This window comes from Cetorhinus maximus, chromosome 11, assembly GCF_964194155.1.
Source record: "Cetorhinus maximus chromosome 11, sCetMax3.hap1.1, whole genome shotgun sequence".
NCBI lineage: Eukaryota > Metazoa > Chordata > Chondrichthyes > Lamniformes > Cetorhinidae > Cetorhinus > Cetorhinus maximus.
Window position 1 is genome coordinate 4069828 of NC_135889.1, and position 22043 is coordinate 4091870.

Sequence of the window (22043 nt, forward strand, 5' to 3'; positions counted from 1 at the left end):
GACTGGATAGCTCTTGTCAGGGACACGATGGGCCGAATGGCCTCCGAGCCTCAGATTGGTGCGACTCCCGAAGGCGTGGCTGACGGGAATTCCGCTGGTCGCCGGGGTGAGGATGGCGGGAGGGGCTGGCCGCGTAAGCCCTCCCCCTACCCCCCCGCCACCACGGCCTGCTCCATTACTGGGCAGCACAGGTTACCTGTGGGGCCCTCTTTGGGCTGCAGTTGGCACGAGCAGACCTCGAGGTTTCAGATTAATCCCTGGGAGAAGGTGTAGGCATTGCTGTCACTCATAGCCCACTGCATGGTGCTTGGAAGCCAACAGACTGAAAGGTTTTGACATGCACAGCAGTGCTTTTGTAAATATTATGTTTGTGCTAAACCCATTGCTGTGCTTCATTGCAGTTGCCTTGAAGAACCACAGCTGTAACAAGATCGCCGATGGAAGTGGTAACCACGGCAACAGGAGAGTGTCGGCATTGGCGGACGGAGTTCTGCCGGAGGGAGAACTTTTATTGCAGGTCTGTGCTCTAGGCTAGATAGCTGGTGTGTCTCCCACTTAACTCCGAGGTACACTCCGTCATTCTCTTCCTTTTCTGTATTTAAAAATAAATCTTTTAGGAGCCTCTCGAGTGCAAAGGTTGCTAGAGCAGGATGCTAATTGAGCTGTGCAGCAAATTTGCTGAATACTTGATTATTTTCGGCGCGCAAGGTCGAAAGGGGGGAGTTTCCATTGTTGCAAGGTAAGGAGATATGACCGAGAGGTTAGCAGCCGCACTATTGTAACCAGGCATCAAGTACACTCACGACGTGATCGATTCTGACAGTTGTACATTTAGAGAGTTAAGAACACCAGTCAGCCAGGTTCGCCAGGGGCTGGAGTGACCCTCAGTGTTTGAGACAAGCAAAGCTCCAGCACAGTTACGCAGCCGCTCAACTGTTGAACTGCCTTTTCTGGTTTGAAGCAGCTAAAGGTCACTATCAGCTCCTTTGGGATACCTGTCGCTGGGTCAAAATCCTGGGAACTCCCTCCCTAACAGCACTGTGGGTGTACCCACACCACATGGGACTGCAGTGGTTCAGGAAGGCAGCTCGCCGCCACCTTCTCAAGGGGCAATTAGGGATGGGCAATAAATGCTGGGCCCAGCCAGCGACGCCCACATCCCTTGAAATAGTGAATAAAAGGAAAAAGGATGTTCTGGCCCTTCTTTTGGAAGTCATGTAGTTTTTTTTAAACTGCACGTTATCGTGACTTTCTCCGGTAGTATAGATGTTTTCTTTTCTCCAGTCCATCCCATTGGCTCCTATTTTCCCCACCTCACAGGTATGTTTTTCCTTCAGGGACCCTTCTCGAGCTTCGTGTTAGAGGCCTCAGGTTTCTACACTTCCGTTAGAATCCAAATAGTCTCTTGGTAGCACCAAACTTGAATATTGCTGGAAAGAGAGACCTGGCGCTGAGGCTTTTTGTCTCGCACTCATCAGGACAAACACAAGAATTCCAAATTTCAAACAGTCGCAACAATTTACACTGCAGGGTCTAGATTCTCATCAGGCTTTTGTTGTTTGGTTGGCAAGTTGACTCTGATTGGCTGAGACGTTGCCATGGAGAAAGCAATGGGGGACTATAGGTTCTCTAAGCACCTAGAGAATTCGAAAGGGGAACAAGGTTTGAACATGTTGCATTTGTTTGCAGAGAACAGGTCCTTGCGTTTGAATGTACATCGCTTCCATCAAATGTAAATGAGCCACTGTACGAGCGCTTACATTGGTTGTTTGTGTAGCCAATAGCGCACTCCGATCACCTTCACTGGTCAATATGCACGTTGGGATTTGTATAGCTCCACATGCTATAAGATTGGCCTTATCAGCAACCTTGTAAGTGGGGCCCTAGCCATTTGCTCATCTTGCTAGCTTGATGCAGGATAGAGCAGATTAATGCTATCCTGCAGGACTGTGGCTATCCTGATCGGACCATTGTCCGCTGCGCATCGCGGGAACTCAAAAAAGGGTGAAAGGCCATCACTTTGCCCAGTGTACCTCCAATTATGGCAAAGTATCTCAAAACATTTGGGCAGCGTGTTTAAGGACATCATTCCACACTGCTACTATCCAGCGGCTACACGAGTGGCGTTTTCCACTAACAGGATGTTCCCGTCAAAAGACACTCTTCCTACCACACAACTGAGCCAAGTGGCGTGTGAATTTCAGTGTTGGTGCGATGCCAAGTGTGCGGGTCGTTTGTCCCACTGATTGGCTGATTGAATCAAGCGGCATGTTCCTTCGGTTGTTTATAAGAGGCAGGGTACAGACCGTACTCAGCCTGGTGTCTACAGTTAGATGTGATTCCGGGATTGGACAGCACCTGCTGAACTACCCTGAGTGCGCTTGTAGCTACACTAACAACCGATTTAAGATAATCAGCCAAGCTCACAACGTGCTTCATTTATGCTTACTGAGCGGCGATATACATTCATACACAGTAACCCGTTCTCTGCAAACTAAAGGAACATGTTCAAGCCTTGCACCTTTTTTTGAATTACCGGGGAGCCTAGCGTTCCCTGTTGCTTTCTCCATGGCAACAGCCCAGCCAATCAGCACCCTTTTCCCCTGCCGTATGGATTGCTGTGATCGTTTGAAATTTGGCATTCTGGCATTTGTCCTGGCGAGTGCAAGTGAGAAGATTCAGCAACGTGTCTCTATTTCAGTAACAGAGCAGGACTTGATTGGCTAATGCCGTTGCCAGCTCCTCCCTCAATTGACCAAAGTGAATGAGGAAAGCTTTCAGAACCTAACCGCGATAGGTAACCTCAGCAGCTGTCTTTCTTTGTCCCCACAGCACACGGTGTCCTGTTGCTGAGTTTGTTTCTCTCTGGTGCTCTGGCAAAAAGGGGCTGTAGCAACTTGCCTTGCTCTGTCTCCCCCCCCAAAACTTTGAACCTTGACTCCCGCCCCAACACCTCGACGTGTGGCTCTCCCCCCACCCTGTAACTTGACCTGGCTGCACCTAACCAAGCGGGGAGTCAGCCTGGGGGACTCGACCTCGGCGTCAGTGCTCGATGGCTCCAAGTCCCAGACTGTCTGGTGCAGTTGCCTGTTTGTTCTCTCAGCAGCTGGTCTCTAAGGCCTCCTGTGCCTCCAGCCTTAAATGGCTGCCTGGCTTTAATGGTGTTGTTCCTCTGTCCCCCCCACCCCCCTCCGGAATACTCAGCACAAACTCCCGCCAGTCACAGCCCCGGCGTGCATCTGTATCTTCAACTTAAGGCCCCCGCATCATTTATTGAAGAGGCAGAAGTCCCGACCACTCCGCTGTGGGCCAAGACCTTTCCCGTGTGTGCATGGATCCGCCAATCTCAAATCTTAAAACCTTGCACGGTGAACTCTGAGCAGTGAACACGAAACAGTGTTCTCCCAGGAGATTCCCCTGACTGCTTGTTTCCTCAAGGAGCTGGATGAAAGGCACTTGTAAACCTTTCGAGAAGTGGCCATCAGTTTGATGTAACTGTGGCTGTGGGTCCCTTGTGGATTCTCCTGCTTTTTGCAGACAGATGAATTTACATGTGTGTAGGCTAAAATGCTCACGTGTGCATGTTTGGTGTGTGAGAGAGAGAGAGAGTGTGTGTGTGTGCAAGTGCGAATGTGAGTGAGTGTGCGTGTGCAAGTGGGAATGTGTGTGTGTGTGTGTGTGTGCAAGTGTGAATGTGAGTGAGTGTGTGAATGTGTATGTATGCACGCGTGTGTGCATTTGTGTACGTGTGTGTGTGAAATTGTGTGTGTGTGAATGTGCTTGTGTGTGAATGTGTGCGCACGTATATGCATTTGTGTACATTGTGTGTGTGTGTGTTGTGCATTTGTGTGTGAATGTGGGCATGTGTGTGTGCGAATGCAAGTGTGAATGTGAGTGAGAGTATGTGTGTGTGTGTGTGAGTGAGTGTGAAATTGTATGTGTGCGTGAATGTATATGTGAGTGTGTGTGAATGTGTGCACGTGTGTGCGTTTGTGTACGTGTTTATGTGTGTTGTGCATTTGTGTACGTGTGTGTGTGAATGTGGGCGTGTGTATGTGTGTGTGAATGTGTGCGCGTGTGTGTGTGTGGGTGTGTTGTGCATTTGTGTATGTGTGTGTGTGTTTGTGTACGCGTGTATATGTGTATGTTGTGCATTTGTGTAAGTGTGTGTGTGTGAATGTGGGCGTGTGCATGTGTGTGGGTGTGAATGTGCGTGTGTGCGTTTGTCTACTTGTGTGTGTGTGTTGTGCGTTTGTGTACGTGTGTTTGTGTGTGTGAATGCGGGCATGTATGTGTGTGTGTGTGTGTATGTGTGAGTGTGTGAGTGTGTGTGTGAATGCAAGTGTGAATGTGAGTGAGAGTGTGTGTGTGTGTGAGTGTGAAATTGTGTGTGCGTGAATGTATACGTGTGTGTATGTAAATGTGCATGTGTGTGTATGAATGCGTTTGTGTACGTGTGTGTGTGTGTGTGTGTGTGTGTTGTGCATTTGTGTATGTGTGTGTGTGAATGTGTGTTTGTGTACGTGTGTGTGGACGTGTGTGTGTGAATGTGTGTTTGTGTATGTGTGTGTGTGAATGTGGGCATGTGTGTGTTGTGCATTTGTGTATGTGTGTGTGTGTTTGTGTACGCGTGTGTGTGTGTGTGTGTGTTGTGCATTTGTGTATGTGTGTGTGTGTTTGTGTACGCGTGTGTGTGTGTGTGTGTGTGTTGTGCATTTGTGTGTGTGTGTGTTTGTGTGTGTGTGTGTGTGTGTGTGTTGTGCATTTGTGTATGTGTGTGTGTGTTTGTGTACGCGTGTGTGTGTGTGTGTTGTGCATTTGTGTATGTGTGTGTGTGTTTGTGTACGCGTGTGTGTGTGTGTGTTGTGCATTTGTGTATGTGTGTGTGTGTTTGTGTACGCGTGTGTGTGTGTGTGTTGTGCATTTGTGTATGTGTGTGTGTGTTTGTGTACGCGTGTGTGTGTGTGTGTGTGTGTTGTGCATTTGTGTATGTGTGTGTGTGTTTGTGTACGCGTGTGTGTGTGTTGTGCATTTGTGTATGTGTGTGTGTGTTTGTGTACGCGTGTGTGTGTGTGTGTGTGTTGTGCATTTGTGTATGTGTGTGTGTGTTTGTGTACGCGTGTGTGTGTGTGTGTTGTGCATTTGTGTATGTGTGTGTGTGTTTGTGTACGCGTGTGTGTGTGTGTGTTGTGCATTTGTGTATGTGTGTGTGTGAATGTGTGTTTGTGCGTGTTTGTGTACATGTGTGAATGTGGGCATGTGTGCTTTTTCACATGCTCACTCCTGGCATTCCAAGACCTTCACTCACTGGTTCCCCTCTCTCTCTCCTCTCCTCTCCTCAGCTGCTCCCCCTCCCCTGAAGGTGCTTCCTGGCACTTCACAGGGACCCCTCCTCTTCCTCGTCTGCATGCTGCCCCTCCCTGGAACCCGGAGAGCTGAGGATCCTTGCCTGGCTCAGACCTCTGCCCATCAAGACCCGCCTGCATCCCCCAGCCTCAAAGCTGACCTCCTCCCGCCCCGACCTCCTGCAATCCTGACCTATTTTCCTGTAATAGCGGGTGGGTCATTTCACATACACCAGTGGGTACGGAGCAGGGAATTCCCCCTGCCCCTAGGGGTGCCCTGCATGTGGCTGCAGAGGCAGGTCCTGTGCTGTCCGGCGAAGCAGCAAGGCACCAGCGTGTCACTCCGATCAGCTGTCGGGTGGGAATCCCGGGGGAAGATGTTAAAGCCGCCCCTTCCCGTCCATAATTCCCTGTCACTGGGGGGGCCCGCGAGTCTCCGTGAGGATTTGTCGGCCTGCTCGATGGGCCTGCGGGCTGTCGATTGCCTTGCGCACAGATCCTCTGCAAAGAATCTCTCACAACCTTGAGTTTCTGCTCAGAGCTCCACACAAAGGTCTCCGGCCAGTTTGATGATTCATTTTACCCTGGGATGTGAGCGTCGCTTGGCAAAGCTCTTAGCGCGCAGGTTTGACGAGCGTCATCCCATCATCACTGACTGGAGTATCCCAGTCCCTGAAGAGGCCTCAGTAAAAATTAGTTTGGATTATTATCAGCCAAGAGCTTTAAAAACATCTTTCAATTCTGGTAACAGTTCCACCAGTGTTTTTTTTTAGACTACTAATGAAATTTGAGCTGACAATCCATATTCCGAGAATCCTCGATGTTGCAAGGAACTCAAAAGTGGGATTGAGTGAAGTCAGGGGAATTCTCTCGCTTTCCTGTAACTAACCACAGAGGGTGCTTTTTGGGACTGACACACCAGCAGTGTGGTGGTTCCTCAGACGTGTGAGTACTGTTCAAATTTAATCTGGTCCGGGACGTTGCGCAGCTGCAGATTATTTTGAGCTATTCCAGGAAATGTGGAAACGAAAAAGGCCCCATTCCCCCTGATTGCTCGCGAGACAACAAGTGGCAAAGGTGAAAGGTCAGTGCGACAACCCATTGCAGCATCTGCTCTGGTCATCGGTAAACATGTAACCCATTGATGTTCTCATCCAATGCCTATGAAATGGGCTTGCGTTTCTCTGAACTTCAGTCTCCAATTTATAACACACAAACGGCTCATTAATTCTCCATAACAAATCTCCTCTCACTCTGTTTCATCTCGCCCTATCAGCATCTCCTCCTGTTCAATCCTCCCTCCTATCTTTCTCTGGCTTCCCTTTAACGCAAATGTACCGGTCACCTCGAGGTATTTCCTTGCGCTCGTGAGTTCCGCCACTCTCTGGCTAAAAGGGTTTCTTTTGAAATTCCTGTTGGGTTTCTGAGTGACTGCCTTCTGTTTAAAGCCTCTCTAGCCTTACACACATTCTCAGCAGAAACCACAAGTCCTCCAGGACACTGCAGACTCAAGTTACAGAAGCGCAAGGCCCCGTACACCTGTCACCTAAATCCTCGCTCAGCCCTGTTAATCCCAGATTTCCTCATCTGCAAATCCGCCCATGGCCTTTTGCAACCCCCCCCTCCCTCTCCACTGTCACAACGTTCTGCAACCCTGCGGGCCCAAATCCATCAGTCAGCTGGGGCATCGGTTTGACATCATCCCCGCCCGCCCACCCCACCTCATTTCGAGAGTAAATTCAGGTGCCTGCTTTTACACCCATTTTGCAGCCCATCATTTCCCAGCCTCTGTATGTGTCCTCTGGCCATCCAACAGCAGTCTACTCCTTGCTTCCCCCTTGTTAAGCCACACAAGGGCAGACAAGGTTCAGGGGTAATTCAGGAGAATTTCGGTTATGAAGGGTTTTAGTTGCGTAAGGCGAGGTCATATTTCGAGTTAGCGATGAGAGGTAAGCAACTGAAATTAGTCAAAAGAATGTCAATTTGACCTACGCTGCACAGTAAGATGATGGAAAGGGAAAACGGTGTTGATCTCGTGCATTATCATGCACTAAAGTCGCAAAGCACTTCAGTGAGTTCCCTGGAGTGTAGTGAGTGTTATACAGACAGAGAGAGCACTCGTTCTACACCTGAAAAAAACCCACCAATAACAATGGGGGGTCAATGACAGTTGGATCTGTTTTTAATGTCGCTCTTTGAGGGTGGCGTGTAGGCCGGGGCATCCCTATCTCCTTTGAGTAGCGCCAGGGGATCCCTCCACCTGAGCAGGCATACAGGGCGTCGGCTCGACAAGTCACCCAAACGACCGGCACCTCCGGCAGTCTAGCCCTCCCTCAGTACTGCAGGGTCAGGGCCAGTTCAAGCTCAGGTGTGGGCCTTGAAGCAACAACCTTCTGGTCCGGGGTTAGGCTGCTGGGTTAAGTGGACGTAGAAAGCTGTTGAGCTGGGTTCAACAGTACGCCCTGTAGAAAAGTGAACCTTGGGTCATGTTTTTTGACTGGAGTAAGCGCCCGCCCTGCTGCTCAAGTAACTGAAGGGTTGAGTGGTTTCAGATATTGGGGAGTTAAATGGAGCTGCGGTGAAATGGGGCACCATGACTCGAATGGCTGGGTGGTTTGAACGTGCCGACACTGTACCACATCGTATGGTATGGCACTGTACGGTACAGCCACAGTTGGCCCATCAAGGCCTGGGTTTGGTGCCATAGACCATGGAGGATCCAATTGTGCCTCTTAGCCAAGGTGAGTGGGGGGGTTGGGAAGCCATTATTTGGTGGCCGGTGCCTCCCATTGTTTTACTGGCACCAATTTTTATCCCGGCTTTCCTGAAAACGCTGCCCCCAGCTGGGCCCTTCCCAGACTTCACCCAACTGCCCGTTAGCCTGGGTGTGGGGTATTGCCAGGTCATTTGGAGGACATCACCCTTGACATTTACATCCACAGATGTCCAGTACCACTCACTGGAAGTGATGAGGAGAATTCCTGGCAGGTGGAGGATTCTGCACAGCACCGGGGGGCCTTGTAATGAGGTCTGATGGCACCCCACCCCGCTGATTACCATATCACATGGTGTGGATAGTTGCAATACGATTGGGGCAGGGTCATGCGAATCACAACAGCTTTCATTTACATAGCGCCTTTAATGTAGCAAAACATCTCAAGGTGCTTCGCAAAGCATTAGCAAACACAATTTGACACTGAGCTATGAGGTCAGATGACCAAAAACTTAGTCAAAGGGATAGGTTTTAAGGAGCGCCTTAAAGGAAATAAAAGAGAAGTAAAGAAGGGGAGAGGTTTAGGTAGTAGAGGGTAACGGGGGGTTGGGGGGTGGGGTGGGTAGTTCCAGAGTTTGGGGTCTTAGCAGCTGAAGGCACAGCCACCAATTGTGGGGCAATTAAAAGCAGAGATGTGCAAGGGGGCAGAATTGGGGGCGGGCAGAGATCTTTTGAGGGTTGTAGGTCTGGGGGAGGTTAGAGGTATTGTGAGAACAGATGCGATTACAGAAACAGTGAGGGGTATGGCCGTGGAGGCAGTTAAACTCGACTTCACCACATCAAAGCCGGTAATGACTCATTTTTACAAAGGAAACCTGCCTCACACCAAGAGGAGAGAATTAAATTAGAGTAATAACCAATTATTCTTCAAGGAAGAATGTAAACAATGTTGAAGTCTCAGATGTAATGCCCTTTTAATATACACTAATCAAACAGAAGAGAAAACATTCCATTAAGTTTTGATTTAAAATAATATCTATTATTAATAACAGGAGGGCTGAACTTAGCAGTAAGGAAAGAAATAATTTGACTTGGCAGTGGGCTTGGAAAAATATTGTTCCACTTTTACTTGCCCTCCCCAAGCTCAGCCTTTGCGAAGGTCTGTTTTGCTTTTACTGTAAGAATCCTTACGATTGAACTTAGTGCCAGCGAGCAGCTCGGGATGAAAGAGATTCTTCTGTGATTATGGGGCTCGCTTGGATGTCAAAAGTTTGGTGACTCATGGGTTCCCAGCTTTTCTAATGTCAGGAAGCTTAGATCAACCAGGGTGTGTTTACAGATCGAAAGGGCACAACTTCTAGCAGCGTTGGCTCTTGCTTTTGAAGCTCCTTCCCCACACGCTACTGCCCAAACACCAAACCTCCGTTGATAAATGCCCACGCGGTGTGGTTTTTGACGGGGACCAACATTTAGCCTCTGAGCCATTGCCACTCTGGCTGGCCACTTTCGGAGAGAGCAGTGGTCGAAGTATCAGTGCCCCTGGGAGAAAAGAAAGATGCGCATTGTTATAGCGCCTTTGGCAACTTCAGGACCGCCCCAAAGCGTCTTCCAGCCGGTAAAGCACTTTTGAAGTGCGGCTGTTGTTGCAATGTAGGAGCAAATTGCAGGTTCACCCAGGTACTCTGAGTGTTATGTAGCGTTATCATTTAGATGGGATGTCCAATGCATTTGAAAACAGGGTCTTCAACTGAGCACATTTGGGAGGAAAGGTCACAGACCTGAAAGGTTAACTGTGTTTCTCTGTCCACACTTACTGCCTGTCCTGCTGAGTATTTCCAGCACTTTCTAGTTTGGTCTGAGAAGCACTCTGTTAGAGTATTGCTTGGTGTATATTCACTGGGCTTCGCAATGGGGTCTCCCATGATTGACCTTCACTGGGTTCACCCTTGGGAGCTGGTACTTGGCTCACCCTTGGGAGCTGGTACTTGGCTCACCCTTGGGAGCTGGTACTTGGCTCACCCTTGGGAGCTGGTACTTGGCTATGGGTGCTGTACAGTTGCTGATGCCCACTGCTTTGGAGCTCATTATGACTCATTGACTGTTGAGCAGGAAAGAGAAGGAAGGCTTGCGCCTTATCGAGCCTCTCTGAAATGTCTCCCAGCCCTTAGCGAATGAGTTTGGAAGTCCAGTGAGCACAAGTGCTCCATGAGATCCCACAAACAGCAGTGGACACCTATCCTGCAGCTTTCTTTTTGGTGGTAGGGTTTGCGGAAGGAACCTTGGTGAGGAACGGGAGAACTGCCACGTCATTGTCAAAGAGTTCCCTGGGACCAGTTAAGATTCGCCCAAAGCACCAGGCAAGCCGTCGCAGCTCCTGTTCGACATCTTAGCTGAAGGGTCGCTCTGCTGTCAGTGCAGCACCCCCTCTGTGGCACTGGAGCTGCCAGGGAGATTTAGTGCTCAAAAGCCTGGGAGGCGGCTTGAGCCTAGCAGAGCATGTTCTAGTGATCCAACAAAGGAGAAACCCTATAGAAGGAGCTTCCTCCATTGTGTGGCCAACAGTGGGTTGGACTGTGTTCAGTTTGCACCTCAAACAAGAGTAGAAGAAATAGGAGTAGGCCATTCGGCCCTTCAAGCTGCTCCACTTTTTAATCAGATCATGGCTGATGTACCTCAGCTCCAGTCTCCGCCCTATCCCCTTATCCCGTGACTCCCTTTGGTTCCAAAAGTCAACCTACCTTATCCTTGGATATAATCAACAAAAGGGAATTCCCAACCTCCTGGGGCAGATAATTCCAAAGATTCACAACCCCATGAGTCCTCACCCTAACCCTAAATGACTGACCCCCTTACCCGGAGACCTTGAACCCTCTCCAGCAAGGGGAAACATCCTCCCAGCAGCTGACGAACCCTTTAATAATCTTACAGGGAGACAAACGTTCTGCTCTCTTGCTGAATTTTACTAGCCTCGGTTTAACGTTATTTGTTAGGATGGCACCCAGCACTTAATCTTGTTCACCTCTGAAATGGTGATCATCAGTTGTGGGTCTTGTGATTAAAAACCGATAATAAAAGACTCTGTTTTTTAAAAAAAAATCTCAGTCAGGTCGGCCTGACCCCCAATTAACCCCGTTTATGTATAGACTCAAATTCATTCTCCCCTTTGTAAACATGGGCTGCAACCCTTTCCCTCTCTGTGAATGTGGTTTTGGGCAGTTCGTCATATCCACTGGGCTCCGGAACCTTCCGCCAAAGATGCAGAAATCAGGATTCAAACTCAGGACTGGTGTCGAGACAGGGAATTTTTTTTTCTCCCAGTTGGGAAAGCGGCTGTTGACAGTCCCAGTTCTCCCAGTGCTCCGAGTGTTAAAATCCTTGTGCATGTGCCGGTTATTATCAGTGATATCTTAGTTACAGTCGCTTGTCCGCTGTGTTCACCTTCTCCTCCACCGCAGCCACTGGCCCAGGTTATCTCTGCAATCTACACCAGCGATATTACACTGTATTTACAATCCTTAATAATCCAGCATTGACTAAAAGAATCGAGGTTTTACATTAAACAGCTAGCTTGCAAATACCATGGTGCGGACTGAGTTACCAAGTGTGAATCGAAACCATTGTCTAATTTCAACATTGATGTGGGATTTACCAATGTTGAGGGAATGTCTCGGTTTGACACATTGCAGTAGGTGAATCGAATGTATTCCCAATCTTCCCGTTCGCGTCTTTATCGTTCAAACTGTTGATTGATATGCGCGCCTGATGTGGTTTTACCTGGATTTTCATTTTCCAGTTTGCACTGGTGACTAATACTCATTTCTATATTGCTGTTCTCTCCAGGCTCTTAATGGGTTTATCCTGGTTGTCACAGCAGACGGACTTATTTTCTATGTTTCTCATACAATTCAGGATTATCTGGGATTTCACCAGGTTAGTATAGAAAATATCACAGAAGCCACTATTGTGTTCCTCTCTGGTTTAAAGAGTGATGACTTGGCAAGGATAGGAATTTCTAAAAAAGGGCACTGTCATATTGCCAACTAGATAAGTTGGCTCAGGCAGCTACCACATCCCAGTTAAATTGTGGCTGGGTTAAAGCTAGCCACGGATGGGCTAGATGGAGGGAGGGAGTTGGGCGATGTAGCTCCTGAAGTAGAATGACCCCATGAGGCTGAATGGGTTGCTCGTCTCTGCCCCCTTTCCCAGAAGGGAAAAAAACAGTAAAGACTGGGAAATAAGAGTCGCGGTCCGAATCATAATTCTCTTTTCTTTCTGGGCTCTTTCTAACCGTGCAGTTTCAAGATTCACGATCCTGGCCATGCTCAGTTGTTTATGGATTTTAGTCACCTCTGACCAGTCCCTGTCTGAGAATGTCACTTGTCTGCGTGGCTTGGGGTGGGGGGGTTAAGTGGGCGTCTAAAAGTTTCTGAACTGTAAGCTGAGCTCTAAAGCAGTCGGATATTTCGATATCTATGCTTTTTTAAAAATTGATTGAGGTTCCCACCTTTTGACATTACAGCCCAGCCTGAAGCTGTGATCTGGTTCCTGTTAAACGTAGGCCTGCAGAGCAGCCCTGTGCTGCCTTTTGCAGCTGCCCCCTTGTGCTTTCTAACATTTAAGCGAGTGACTAGACTAGACTTTAATAATGTATCCACATGCTTTTTATTTGGTGGGGGGGGAAAGAATTGGCCTTTACAGGAGTTTCCATTGCCGGTGAGAGTGGGAGCAGTGGGAATGTCCTACATATTTCCTCCTAATGGCCTGAAATTGCTTGCAGATTTTTCCAGAGCTTTCTGGGGCTGGATTATTCGCAGTTGTTGTTAATAATGCCATAGGATAATGCTAGTTTTTAGTGGTTTATGAGCTGCGAGAGTGTGAATGTGTATTGATTTTATACAAGCCTGCAGCCCTCCTTGGTTGAGTTACAGGCCTAAGGCTTCCCCGCCCTCAGCCGGGTTACAGGGTAAAGAAGCTTGTTCTGAGTTCCTGATGGGATTTCTTGGTGACTATCTTCTATTGATGGTCCCTAGTTACGCTCTTCCCCACAACTGGAAACATTCTCTCTGCATCCACTCTATCAAAACCTTTAATAATTTTAAATGCTTCTGTTAGGTCGCCCCTTGACCTTTCCTTTTCAAGGGAAAATAACCCGTCCGCCCTCTCCTGATTATGTCCTGTCCCTGTGACGCGGGATGGAGCCTATTGCAGGCTGTGGACTGGTTGGAATTCATTCCCACGACAGAGTGTAGGACTCCAGGAGTTTGGAGTTCAGTGCCTTGCTGGTAGCATCCTAGTGGGAATGTTATTGCTCCTTTTTAATGGACCATTTTCATTTGCTTGGTGTATTCGAATGTGATGACTGTATCGATGCCACAGAGAGAGAAAAAGTCCCCTTAATCCAGCTCTCCCAATAACAGGGCGTCCACCCCTTTCCGACTCAGAGGGTGGTGACTCTTCAGAGTTCTCTGCCCCAGAGGGCTATAAGTGCTCGGTCACTGAGCATAGTCAAGGTGGAGGATGATAGATATTTGGGCTGTGAGGGAATTAAGGAGCACGGGGATCGGGAGGAAGATGTAGAAAATCAGGCATAATCTTCGCGAGTGGCGGAACAGGGTCAAGAGGCCAAATGTTCTCCCCCCTGCTCCAGCCTCTCGTGTCCGAATGTTCGATCATGTCTCGGCGCCACGGTTGCGAAGTAAATCTGAAGGATTTGATGTATTTTTTTGTATTGTCAGACCGATGTCATGCACCAAAGTGTGTTTGAGCTGATTCACACCGAAGACCAGCAGGAGTTCCGGCGGAACCTTCACTGGGCCTTGAGCCCGCCGACCATCACTGAGGCTGAGAAAGCTCTGGCAGGCAAGTGGAGCAGACGTTTCTCCTCGCGCTTTCGTTCTTCTCTCTCTGGCGATCCTTCGGGAAAGGGTCAGGGCCCACGTCGCAGGACAGGACCGAGGCTAGACAGAGTAAAGTCGAAGACGGGAACCAAATGGATTAGGGAATGCTGCGCTTGGAGTTTTAAAGACTGTGAGACGGGGTTTGTGTGGGGGGCGGGGCAGGGGGGGAGGATTGAGATGGAACAATGAGAAGGGGGAGGTGGATATTCCTTGTAAATTCATTCTCGGGGACGTAAGCGTCACTGGCAAGGCCGGCATTTAATGCCCATTCCTAACTGCCCTGCGATGCCGGCAGTGGGCTTTCTCCTTGAGCTGAGTGGCTTGTTAGGCTACTTCAGAGGGCATTTGAGACTCAACGCGAGTTGGTGTGGAATTGGCCTCATGTTGACCAGATGGGGAAGGGCAGCAGGTTTCCCAGGCCAAAAGGCGTTGGTGAATCAGTTGGGGTTATAACACAACCTGACGGTTTCATGGCCGTCTTGGTCAATGCTAACTCTTTGTTCCCAGGTTTTTTAGAAGCTAATTTCCAAACTCTCAAACTGCCATGATGGGATTTGAACTCACTCTTTCTAGATTAGCAGCCCAGGTCTTTGAGTTATTGGTCAGGCAAGACAACCACTGCACTGCTGAGCTGAATGGAAGAAAGGCAGGTTAAATAAGAATCAGGGGAATGCTTGTAGGACTGAGGCGAGATTTTTTTTTTTATTCTTTCACGGGATGTGGGCTTCGCTGGCTGGGCCAGCATTTATTGCCCATCCCTAGTTGCCCTTGAGAAGGTGGTGGTGAGCTGCCTTCTTGAGCCGCTGCAGTCCATGTGGTGTAGGTACACCCACAGTGCTGTTAGGGAGGGAGTTCCAGGATTTTGACCCAGCGACAGTGAAGGAACGGCCGATATATTTCCAAGTCAGGATGGTGAGTGACTTGGAGGGGAACTTCCAGGTGGTGATGTTCCCATGTGTCTGCTGTCCTTGCCCTTCTAGGTGGTAGAGGCCGTGGGTTTGGAAGGTGCTATCGAAGGAGCCTCAGTGAATTCCTGCAGTACATCTTGTAGATTAAGTAATGGGGATGGGAGTGAGATGAATAGCACCCGACAATCTTGTAAAACTTGGGTGTCTATTCCACTACCCCAGTCCATGATCAAAATGACCTGGTATTCCAGGAATTGGCAATAGTTAAAGAGACATTCAGAGTTTCCCCTCCAGGACAATAGGCTTCATTAGGGCTCATAATTCATATGAAATGTTTGTAAATCTAGAAAACCTTCTGCATCTTCTACCTCAATTCATCAATGTTCTGGGAGGGAATGGGATGTTTGGGAAAGTACCGTTCACATCAAGTACTCGCCCTTTAAAATGATTCCATGTCATTGTTTATTTCTTCTGAAGGGCCGTGTGTGAAAGGAAATCCATGTATACCTGTGTGCCTATTCAAATCATGTACATGTCTGTCACATCTCAATGTGCCACAACTGAAAGTGCCACACGTGCAAAGTCAATGTCACATTTGTACATCTTCGGATTAAATATTATTGATGGGCAATCAAGGGTGTTGATAACAGGAGAGAGAAGTAGCCATTTCCTGCCAGATTTTTTAAAAATTCATTCACGGGGATGCGGGCTTCATTGGCTGGGCCAGCATTTATTGCCCATCCCTAGTTGCCCTTGAGAAGGTGGTGGTGAGCTGCCTTCTTGAACCGCTGCAGTCCATGTGGTGTAGGTACACCCACAACGCTGTTAGGGAGGGAGTTCCAGGATTTTGACCCAGTGACAGTGAAGGAACAACCCTTGTCCTTCTAGATGGTAGTGGTCATGAGTTTGGAAGGTGCTGTCGAAGGAGCCTTGGTGAATTCCTGCAGTGCATCTTGTAGATGGTACACACTGCTGCTACTGTGCATCGGTGGTGGAGGGAGTGAATGTTTGTGGATGTGGTGCCAATCACGCAGGCTGCTTTGTCTTGGATGGTGTTGAGCTTCTTGAGTGTTGTGGGAGCTGCACTCATCCAGGCAAGTGGAGAGTATTCCATCACACTCCTGACTTGTGCCTTGTAGATGGTGGACAGGCATTGGGGAGTCAGGAGGTGGGTTACTCATCACAGGATTCCCAGCCTCTGACCTGCTCTTGTAGCCACAGTATTGTTGATGTTGATAGTTTGGGATTCAGTGATGGTAATGCCATTGAACATCAAGGGGCGATGGTTGGATTCTCTCTTGTTGGAGATGGTCATTGCCTGACACTTGTGTGATGCGAATGTTACTTGCCACTTGTCAGCCCAAGCCTGGATATTGTCCAGGTCTTGCTGCATTTGGACATGGACTGCTTCAGTATCTGAGGTGTTGTGAATGGTGCTGAACATTGTGCAATCATCAGTGAACATCCCCACCTCTGACCTTATGATGAAGCAGCTGAAGATGGTTGGGCCGAGGACACTACCCTGAGGAACTCCTGCAGTGATGTCCTGGGACTGAGATGACTGACCTCCAACAACCACAACCATCTTCCTTTGTGCTAGGAATGACCCTAACCAGTGGAGATTTTGATCATTAGGCCTCTTCTCAAAGGTTGAGCTGGGGGCTTACAAATAAACTTACATAAGTATAAGGCAGTTAGCCTGTATCTGCCCTCATGATGTGCCTATTTAGAACACTTAATAGAATAGTTGAGTGGGGTGCATGGCACTCTCATTAGAATGGGCTGCATCTTCCCCTCAGCTTTGAGAACTGTTGAGTTGTGCCATTTCGTATTTGCGTGCCCGTGAGATATGGGTGGGCAAGTTCAGGTCTGCCGCCTTCCTCGGCTAGGCCCAAGGCAGTGGTGGAGGCAGATGGGTGCTAGTTAGAAGGCCCACCTCAGTTCTCTGGGACATTGGCTCAGTTGCCCACATCGTTGTTAGGCGCTGTAGCTCTCACTCCTTAGCCTCATTGAATGACAGCTTTATGAGGTTTAGGTTTAGCTTTCTCTGGTACGGCTTTGTTTGTTTATGTGGACAAGATTAAGAGGTGCTAAGAGGATCAAAGCTTTATTCATTGACATTATAAAAGGCTGTGATTGGTTGACACTTCAATGAGGTTGTAAGAACAGCAATGCTCTGCAAAGGGAGACTTCCAAAGCCTGTTTGTTTATTTTGACAGTTTCATGAGCATTTCAAAGACTTGCCAATGTGGCTTATTGGTTCGCTACATCGTGGATCCCGGAAGAGTGGGTATGAAAGATGCATGGGGCCATGGAGGAGGCATGAGGATATAAAGGGGGCATTTAACAAGACCTTTCAAACTCACCTGTCAAATGGTTCCTGACTCCCTGGCAGCTCTCCCCAAGGTTCACAAACTGACTCACCTGCTGGGCTTCCCTGTCACGATGGAAATAGCACAGGGGGTGAAATTCAGATTCCCCCTGGACCTTTGAACCCCGCTGTCACGGGGTGGGCATTGCAGGGTCGTGGCCTGGCACATTTTCCGACTGGGAGCAGATGGTGTGCATTGAGAATGGAGGGGTAAGGTTGAAATCCTGGCCTCGCCATGCCTCACTTTATCCATTCCTAACTCAATTCCGGCACGTGTGGTGGTGGGGGTGGGGGGCAAAAATCCAGCCCAATATGTTGACTACTACTTGGGTACAGTGTAAGCGACAACATAACCTTCTACCTAGCAGTTCTGGCTGAGGTCACAGCACAGCTCAAGTCATTAAATTGATTCATGTCCAGCACCAGCCATCCTTCAGTGCCTTATCTGCAGCAGTCACTCCCCGCCTCAGAGAGACGAGGACTGAGGTTTTCCTGTCATTGGGCTCTTCCACTGTGGGACATATCACACCGACATCCAGTCCTGACTTCACCGGATGCCCAAACCAGCTCTTTCCAGCAGTGTGAACGCTGAAGGGTTTCAGGAGCAGCAACTGTGGCTGATTACAGTGCAACTCCCTCTCCCCACAACACCCTCCACCTCCCGCCTTAACAGACCCGCAGTCCCAGGGGCGCTGAGTCCAATTGGAGATCAGGTAGCCCAGCCAGTACAGGGGATCGAGCCTGAAACCTATCCTGTTCTGTAATGTCTCCATTTGTCACTGAACAGTACCCAGTGTGCCACCAAGCAAACCTGGGGTTCGCAAAGCCCCGGTGATCAACATTCTGCCCAGCGCTGTCACTATGGCTGAAAACATGTGGGGGAACTTGGCTAGGCCGGCCCAGGCACATCCTGAGGTGTTTTTCTGGAAAAGTCCGCTGCACTGAGATGCTTGAGAGTAGCCTGGAGAGATGGGACATTGCCTGACCGATTGACCCCCTTTGCAGCAGCATGGTGGCTTTCGCTCGTTCTTAATGTGCCAGGACAACTTGGAGGCACTGTTTCTGCATCGTTATTCCAGCGGTTTTACCAAATCTTTAAATTATGCTTCTTCTTCCAATGCCATTTTCAGGTGACAATGTTACCTCGACGGCTGTGATCCCCTACAGCCCTGAACAGTTACCACCAGAGAACACATCATTTCTCGAGAGGAATTTTGTCTGCCGGTTTCGCTGTTTGTTGGATAATTCTTCCGGTTTCTTGGTAGGTTATGTATGTCATGTGTGTTATATATGTCATGTGTGTTATGTGTGTTATATGTTTCATGTGTGTTATGCATGTTATGTGTGCCATGTGTGTTATTTTTGTCGTGTGTGTTATTTTTGTCATGTGTGTTATGTATGTCATGTGTGTTTTGTATGTCATGCGTGTTATGTATGTCATGTGTGTTATGTATGTCATGGGTGTTATGTATGTCATGTGTGTTTTGTATGTCATGTGTGTTATGTATGTCATGTGTGTTATGTATGTCATGTGTGTTATGTGCGTTGTATATGTTTTGTATGTTATATATGTTGTGTGTTATGTATGTTATGTGTGTTATGCATGGTATGTATGTTATGTGTTATATGTGTTATGTATGTTTTGTGTTATATATGTGTTGTGTGTGTTGTGTGTGTTTTTCGTGTTATGTGTGTTATGTATGCTATGTTACTGTTTCCAACCACTGATGTGATAGTGAATGGTTTAGCGTTTTTACGTTCTTGCTTGCTGGAAAGATTTTGCACTCAGCCGATCAATTTGCCAACTAATCAGCACCCTTTTCCCCTGTAGTATAAATTGTTGTGATTGTTTGAAATTGGGCATTCTTGTGTTTGTCTTGATGAGTGCAAGATGAAAAGATTCCGCGACATGACTCTCTTTTCAGCAATTTTCAAGTTCTGTACCTCCAAGAGACTATTTGTGCATAATTTATAAAATATCCAAAACGCCTCACTCCCAATACTGTGTTGCACTGAAGACAGCTCTCTGTTAGTGGGACATAACCGTTGCTTTTCCTGGTTTGTGCACTGTGATGATTTTTTTTGCATTGGGAGCTGAAGTCATGCAGGACATCGACATCGCCATGTCTGACCCAATCCTGATATCGATATCACATTTGCCCTCCATGCTGCTGATTAAATGCTGTTTGCTCCAACTGCTGTGATACCGTGTGACTGCAAAATGCACACAATTGTGCAGACTGGTGCTGAGGAATTTGCACAGTGCTACGGAAATTGCCTCTTGTCACACTGTCACACTAAGGTGGCAATGGTACAATGTGAAAGTGGCGAATGTTTCACTAGATTGGTTTCTGAGCTGAGAGAGCTGTCCTATGAGGGGAGATTGAGTAGGTCATGTTTGCTGGAGTTTAGAAGAATGAGGGGTCATCCAATTGAAATATAAAAATCAGAGTAGATGATGAGAGGCTGTTTCCCCTTGCTGGGTAATCCAGAACACAAGGTACTGCCCTCTTCACTCGATCCGAGACTCTCAGTAGAGTGCATACCTACACCGTGCTGTGTTAACTCAACGTTATGACAATGACTGAACTCTTCCTCAAGGCTTTCCCCTGGTTGATGCTCCGTGACTGCAAAGCTGAAAGGAGAAGTATTCTTATTAAAAGCTTCCATATCACTGAGGAGGCATCGGGCCAATCCACATCCAACAACCTGCTCTGAAAATTCTGCTCACATTTTGACAGCTGGGGCAAGTTGCACCATAGCAGCTGAGACAATCCGCAATATTCTAAAGCAATCAAAAACATTCTAAATCAAACAAAACACAACATCCTAAAATAAAAAGTCAATCCGTCCCATCTCCCAATGTTATCAAATACTTTAAAAAAAATTCTAGGATCCCAATCTGGATCTGCATCTTCATCAAATACTAGTCATTTTCTTCCTTGGGCCATACCCTATTGGCGTACTAAGTTTCGTTGAAATCTGTCCATTAATTTTTGAGATATATTGTTTACAAGCAGAGAAACAGTGAAAATGTTGCTTCCGCCCGCTTTCAGTGGCAGAGGTAATAAGGGGTCAGTCGTTTAGGATTGAGGTGAGGAGAAACTTCCATTTAGAGGGTTGTGAATCTTTGGAATTCTCCAACCCCAGCGAGCTGTGGAAGCTCAGTCACTGAGTGTATTCAAGGCAGAGGCCGATAAATGTTTGAGCACTAAGGGAGTTAAGAGACATGGGGATAGTGCGGGAAAGTGGAGTTGAGGTGGATGATCAGCCATGATCTTGTCGAGGGGTAGATTGGCCTACTCCTGCTCCCATTCCTTCCATTCTAGTGTTCCAGCTGAGAGTTGCAGTGAAGGTTCTGCAGTTGCTGTGGTACGGTAGTTAATCATCGTTGACCTCTGCTGATGGATTTGCAGTGACATCTCCCCTGCCTAAACGAATTTGAACTCTCTGTGATGCTACTCAGGTCACATAACACAGTGTTTACTCCCAGGGTGACATAGAGTAGATGAGCCAATGAGATCATTGTCACTGGAGGTTATAGCATGAGACTGAAACTCCAAAAACTCCAAGTCTGTTGGGCATCATTGAGAAAAGTGGGCTTTACCCTAGACAGTTATAATATTAGATGCCGACGAGACAGACAGATGGTATTGGAGCAGTATGTACCTGGGGCTGAATTGGTGAGTCTTTTTTACAGAGTTACGTACTGTAAATGGCTGTTTCAATGTTAACAGCACTATTGGTAAAGTATACTTCAGTTTTGAGAATGCTTGTAACAACCTAGATGTGTTACTTCCATCTGTCAAAATACATAAAAGAGGGACAGCCCAGATTTTGCAGGGGTTTGTTTGACTGTGAACTGCCGGCCTTCACCACCATTATCCCCCCGAAACCAACCATGGCTTCAGGATTTAGTGCATGGACAGGTTAAGGAAACCCTGAAGTTGTGATTTGTCTCACACTACTCTGCCGCAGGCTGTGCTGTGAATCCTTCCCCCAGAGCTGGCAACCAGTGAAACCTGTGGATGTGGTGAGACCTTCGCCGTCCGCGCTCCCACGTTGCTAATAGAAACCCTGTTAAAAAAATGAAAACAAATTGCACCTTGTGCAATCAGGTGTAACTCGGTTTTTAATAACTTACTTGAACAACAGAGCTGGCCCTGAAAAGATAATATATTTGTGGAGAGCTGTTAAATATCTCCATGTTGATTAATCAATACATTTTTTAAACACATTTTTAAAAATGTATGTATTTTTCTTCAATATATTTTTTAATGACGTTTCAGCTGGTCCCATTCTTCATTTCCCTCGCTGTAAAATTTTAATAAAGTGGTTTGATTTTGATGCTTTTCATTTCCTGGCCGTTGTCGGAACTGTTCACAACCTCGGTTTCGTACTTGACCCTGAGATGAGCTTCCGGCCACACGTCCTGCGCCGTCACCAAGACCACCCACTACCACCTCCGTAACCTTACCTGCCTCCGCCCCGCCTCAGCTCACCTGCTGCTGAGTCCCCTCAGTCCCGCTTATTCCCTTGAGCTCCCCACTTCGCAAGAATCTGCTCCGCAAGAGCTTGGTGAGCAAGGTCGTGTTGCCTCGAACTGATGTGTATCACCACTCAGTGCTGCGAATAAAGGGGCCAATTACTTCTGCACGTGAAAATTTTGGGTGGCAGTAGGTAAGATAAAAAGCAGTTTCAGGTCCCAGTTGTTACGCCAGTAAAAAAGTTGCTTTGAAAAAGTTCCAGGTATATCTTTGCAATTCTCCAAAGTTGCTTTTACCCTTTTTTTTAAAAAAAAAGTCTTTG

At 47.8% G+C, this 22043-nt stretch overlaps 1 protein-coding gene across 1 annotated transcript in view; it reads left to right on the forward strand.

The window, feature by feature from the left end:
• The window catches only part of ahr1b (aryl hydrocarbon receptor 1b), a 176066-nt gene that overhangs the window by 125977 nt on the left and 28046 nt on the right, over positions 1 to 22043 (forward strand). The window contains exons 3-6 of the mRNA XM_078551418.1: positions 402 to 517; positions 11899 to 11988; positions 13794 to 13917; positions 18365 to 18495. Of these exons, the coding sequence (XP_078407544.1) occupies positions 402 to 517; positions 11899 to 11988; positions 13794 to 13917; positions 18365 to 18495 (461 nt within the window). The remainder of the gene's footprint in view (positions 1 to 401; positions 518 to 11898; positions 11989 to 13793; positions 13918 to 18364; positions 18496 to 22043) is intronic.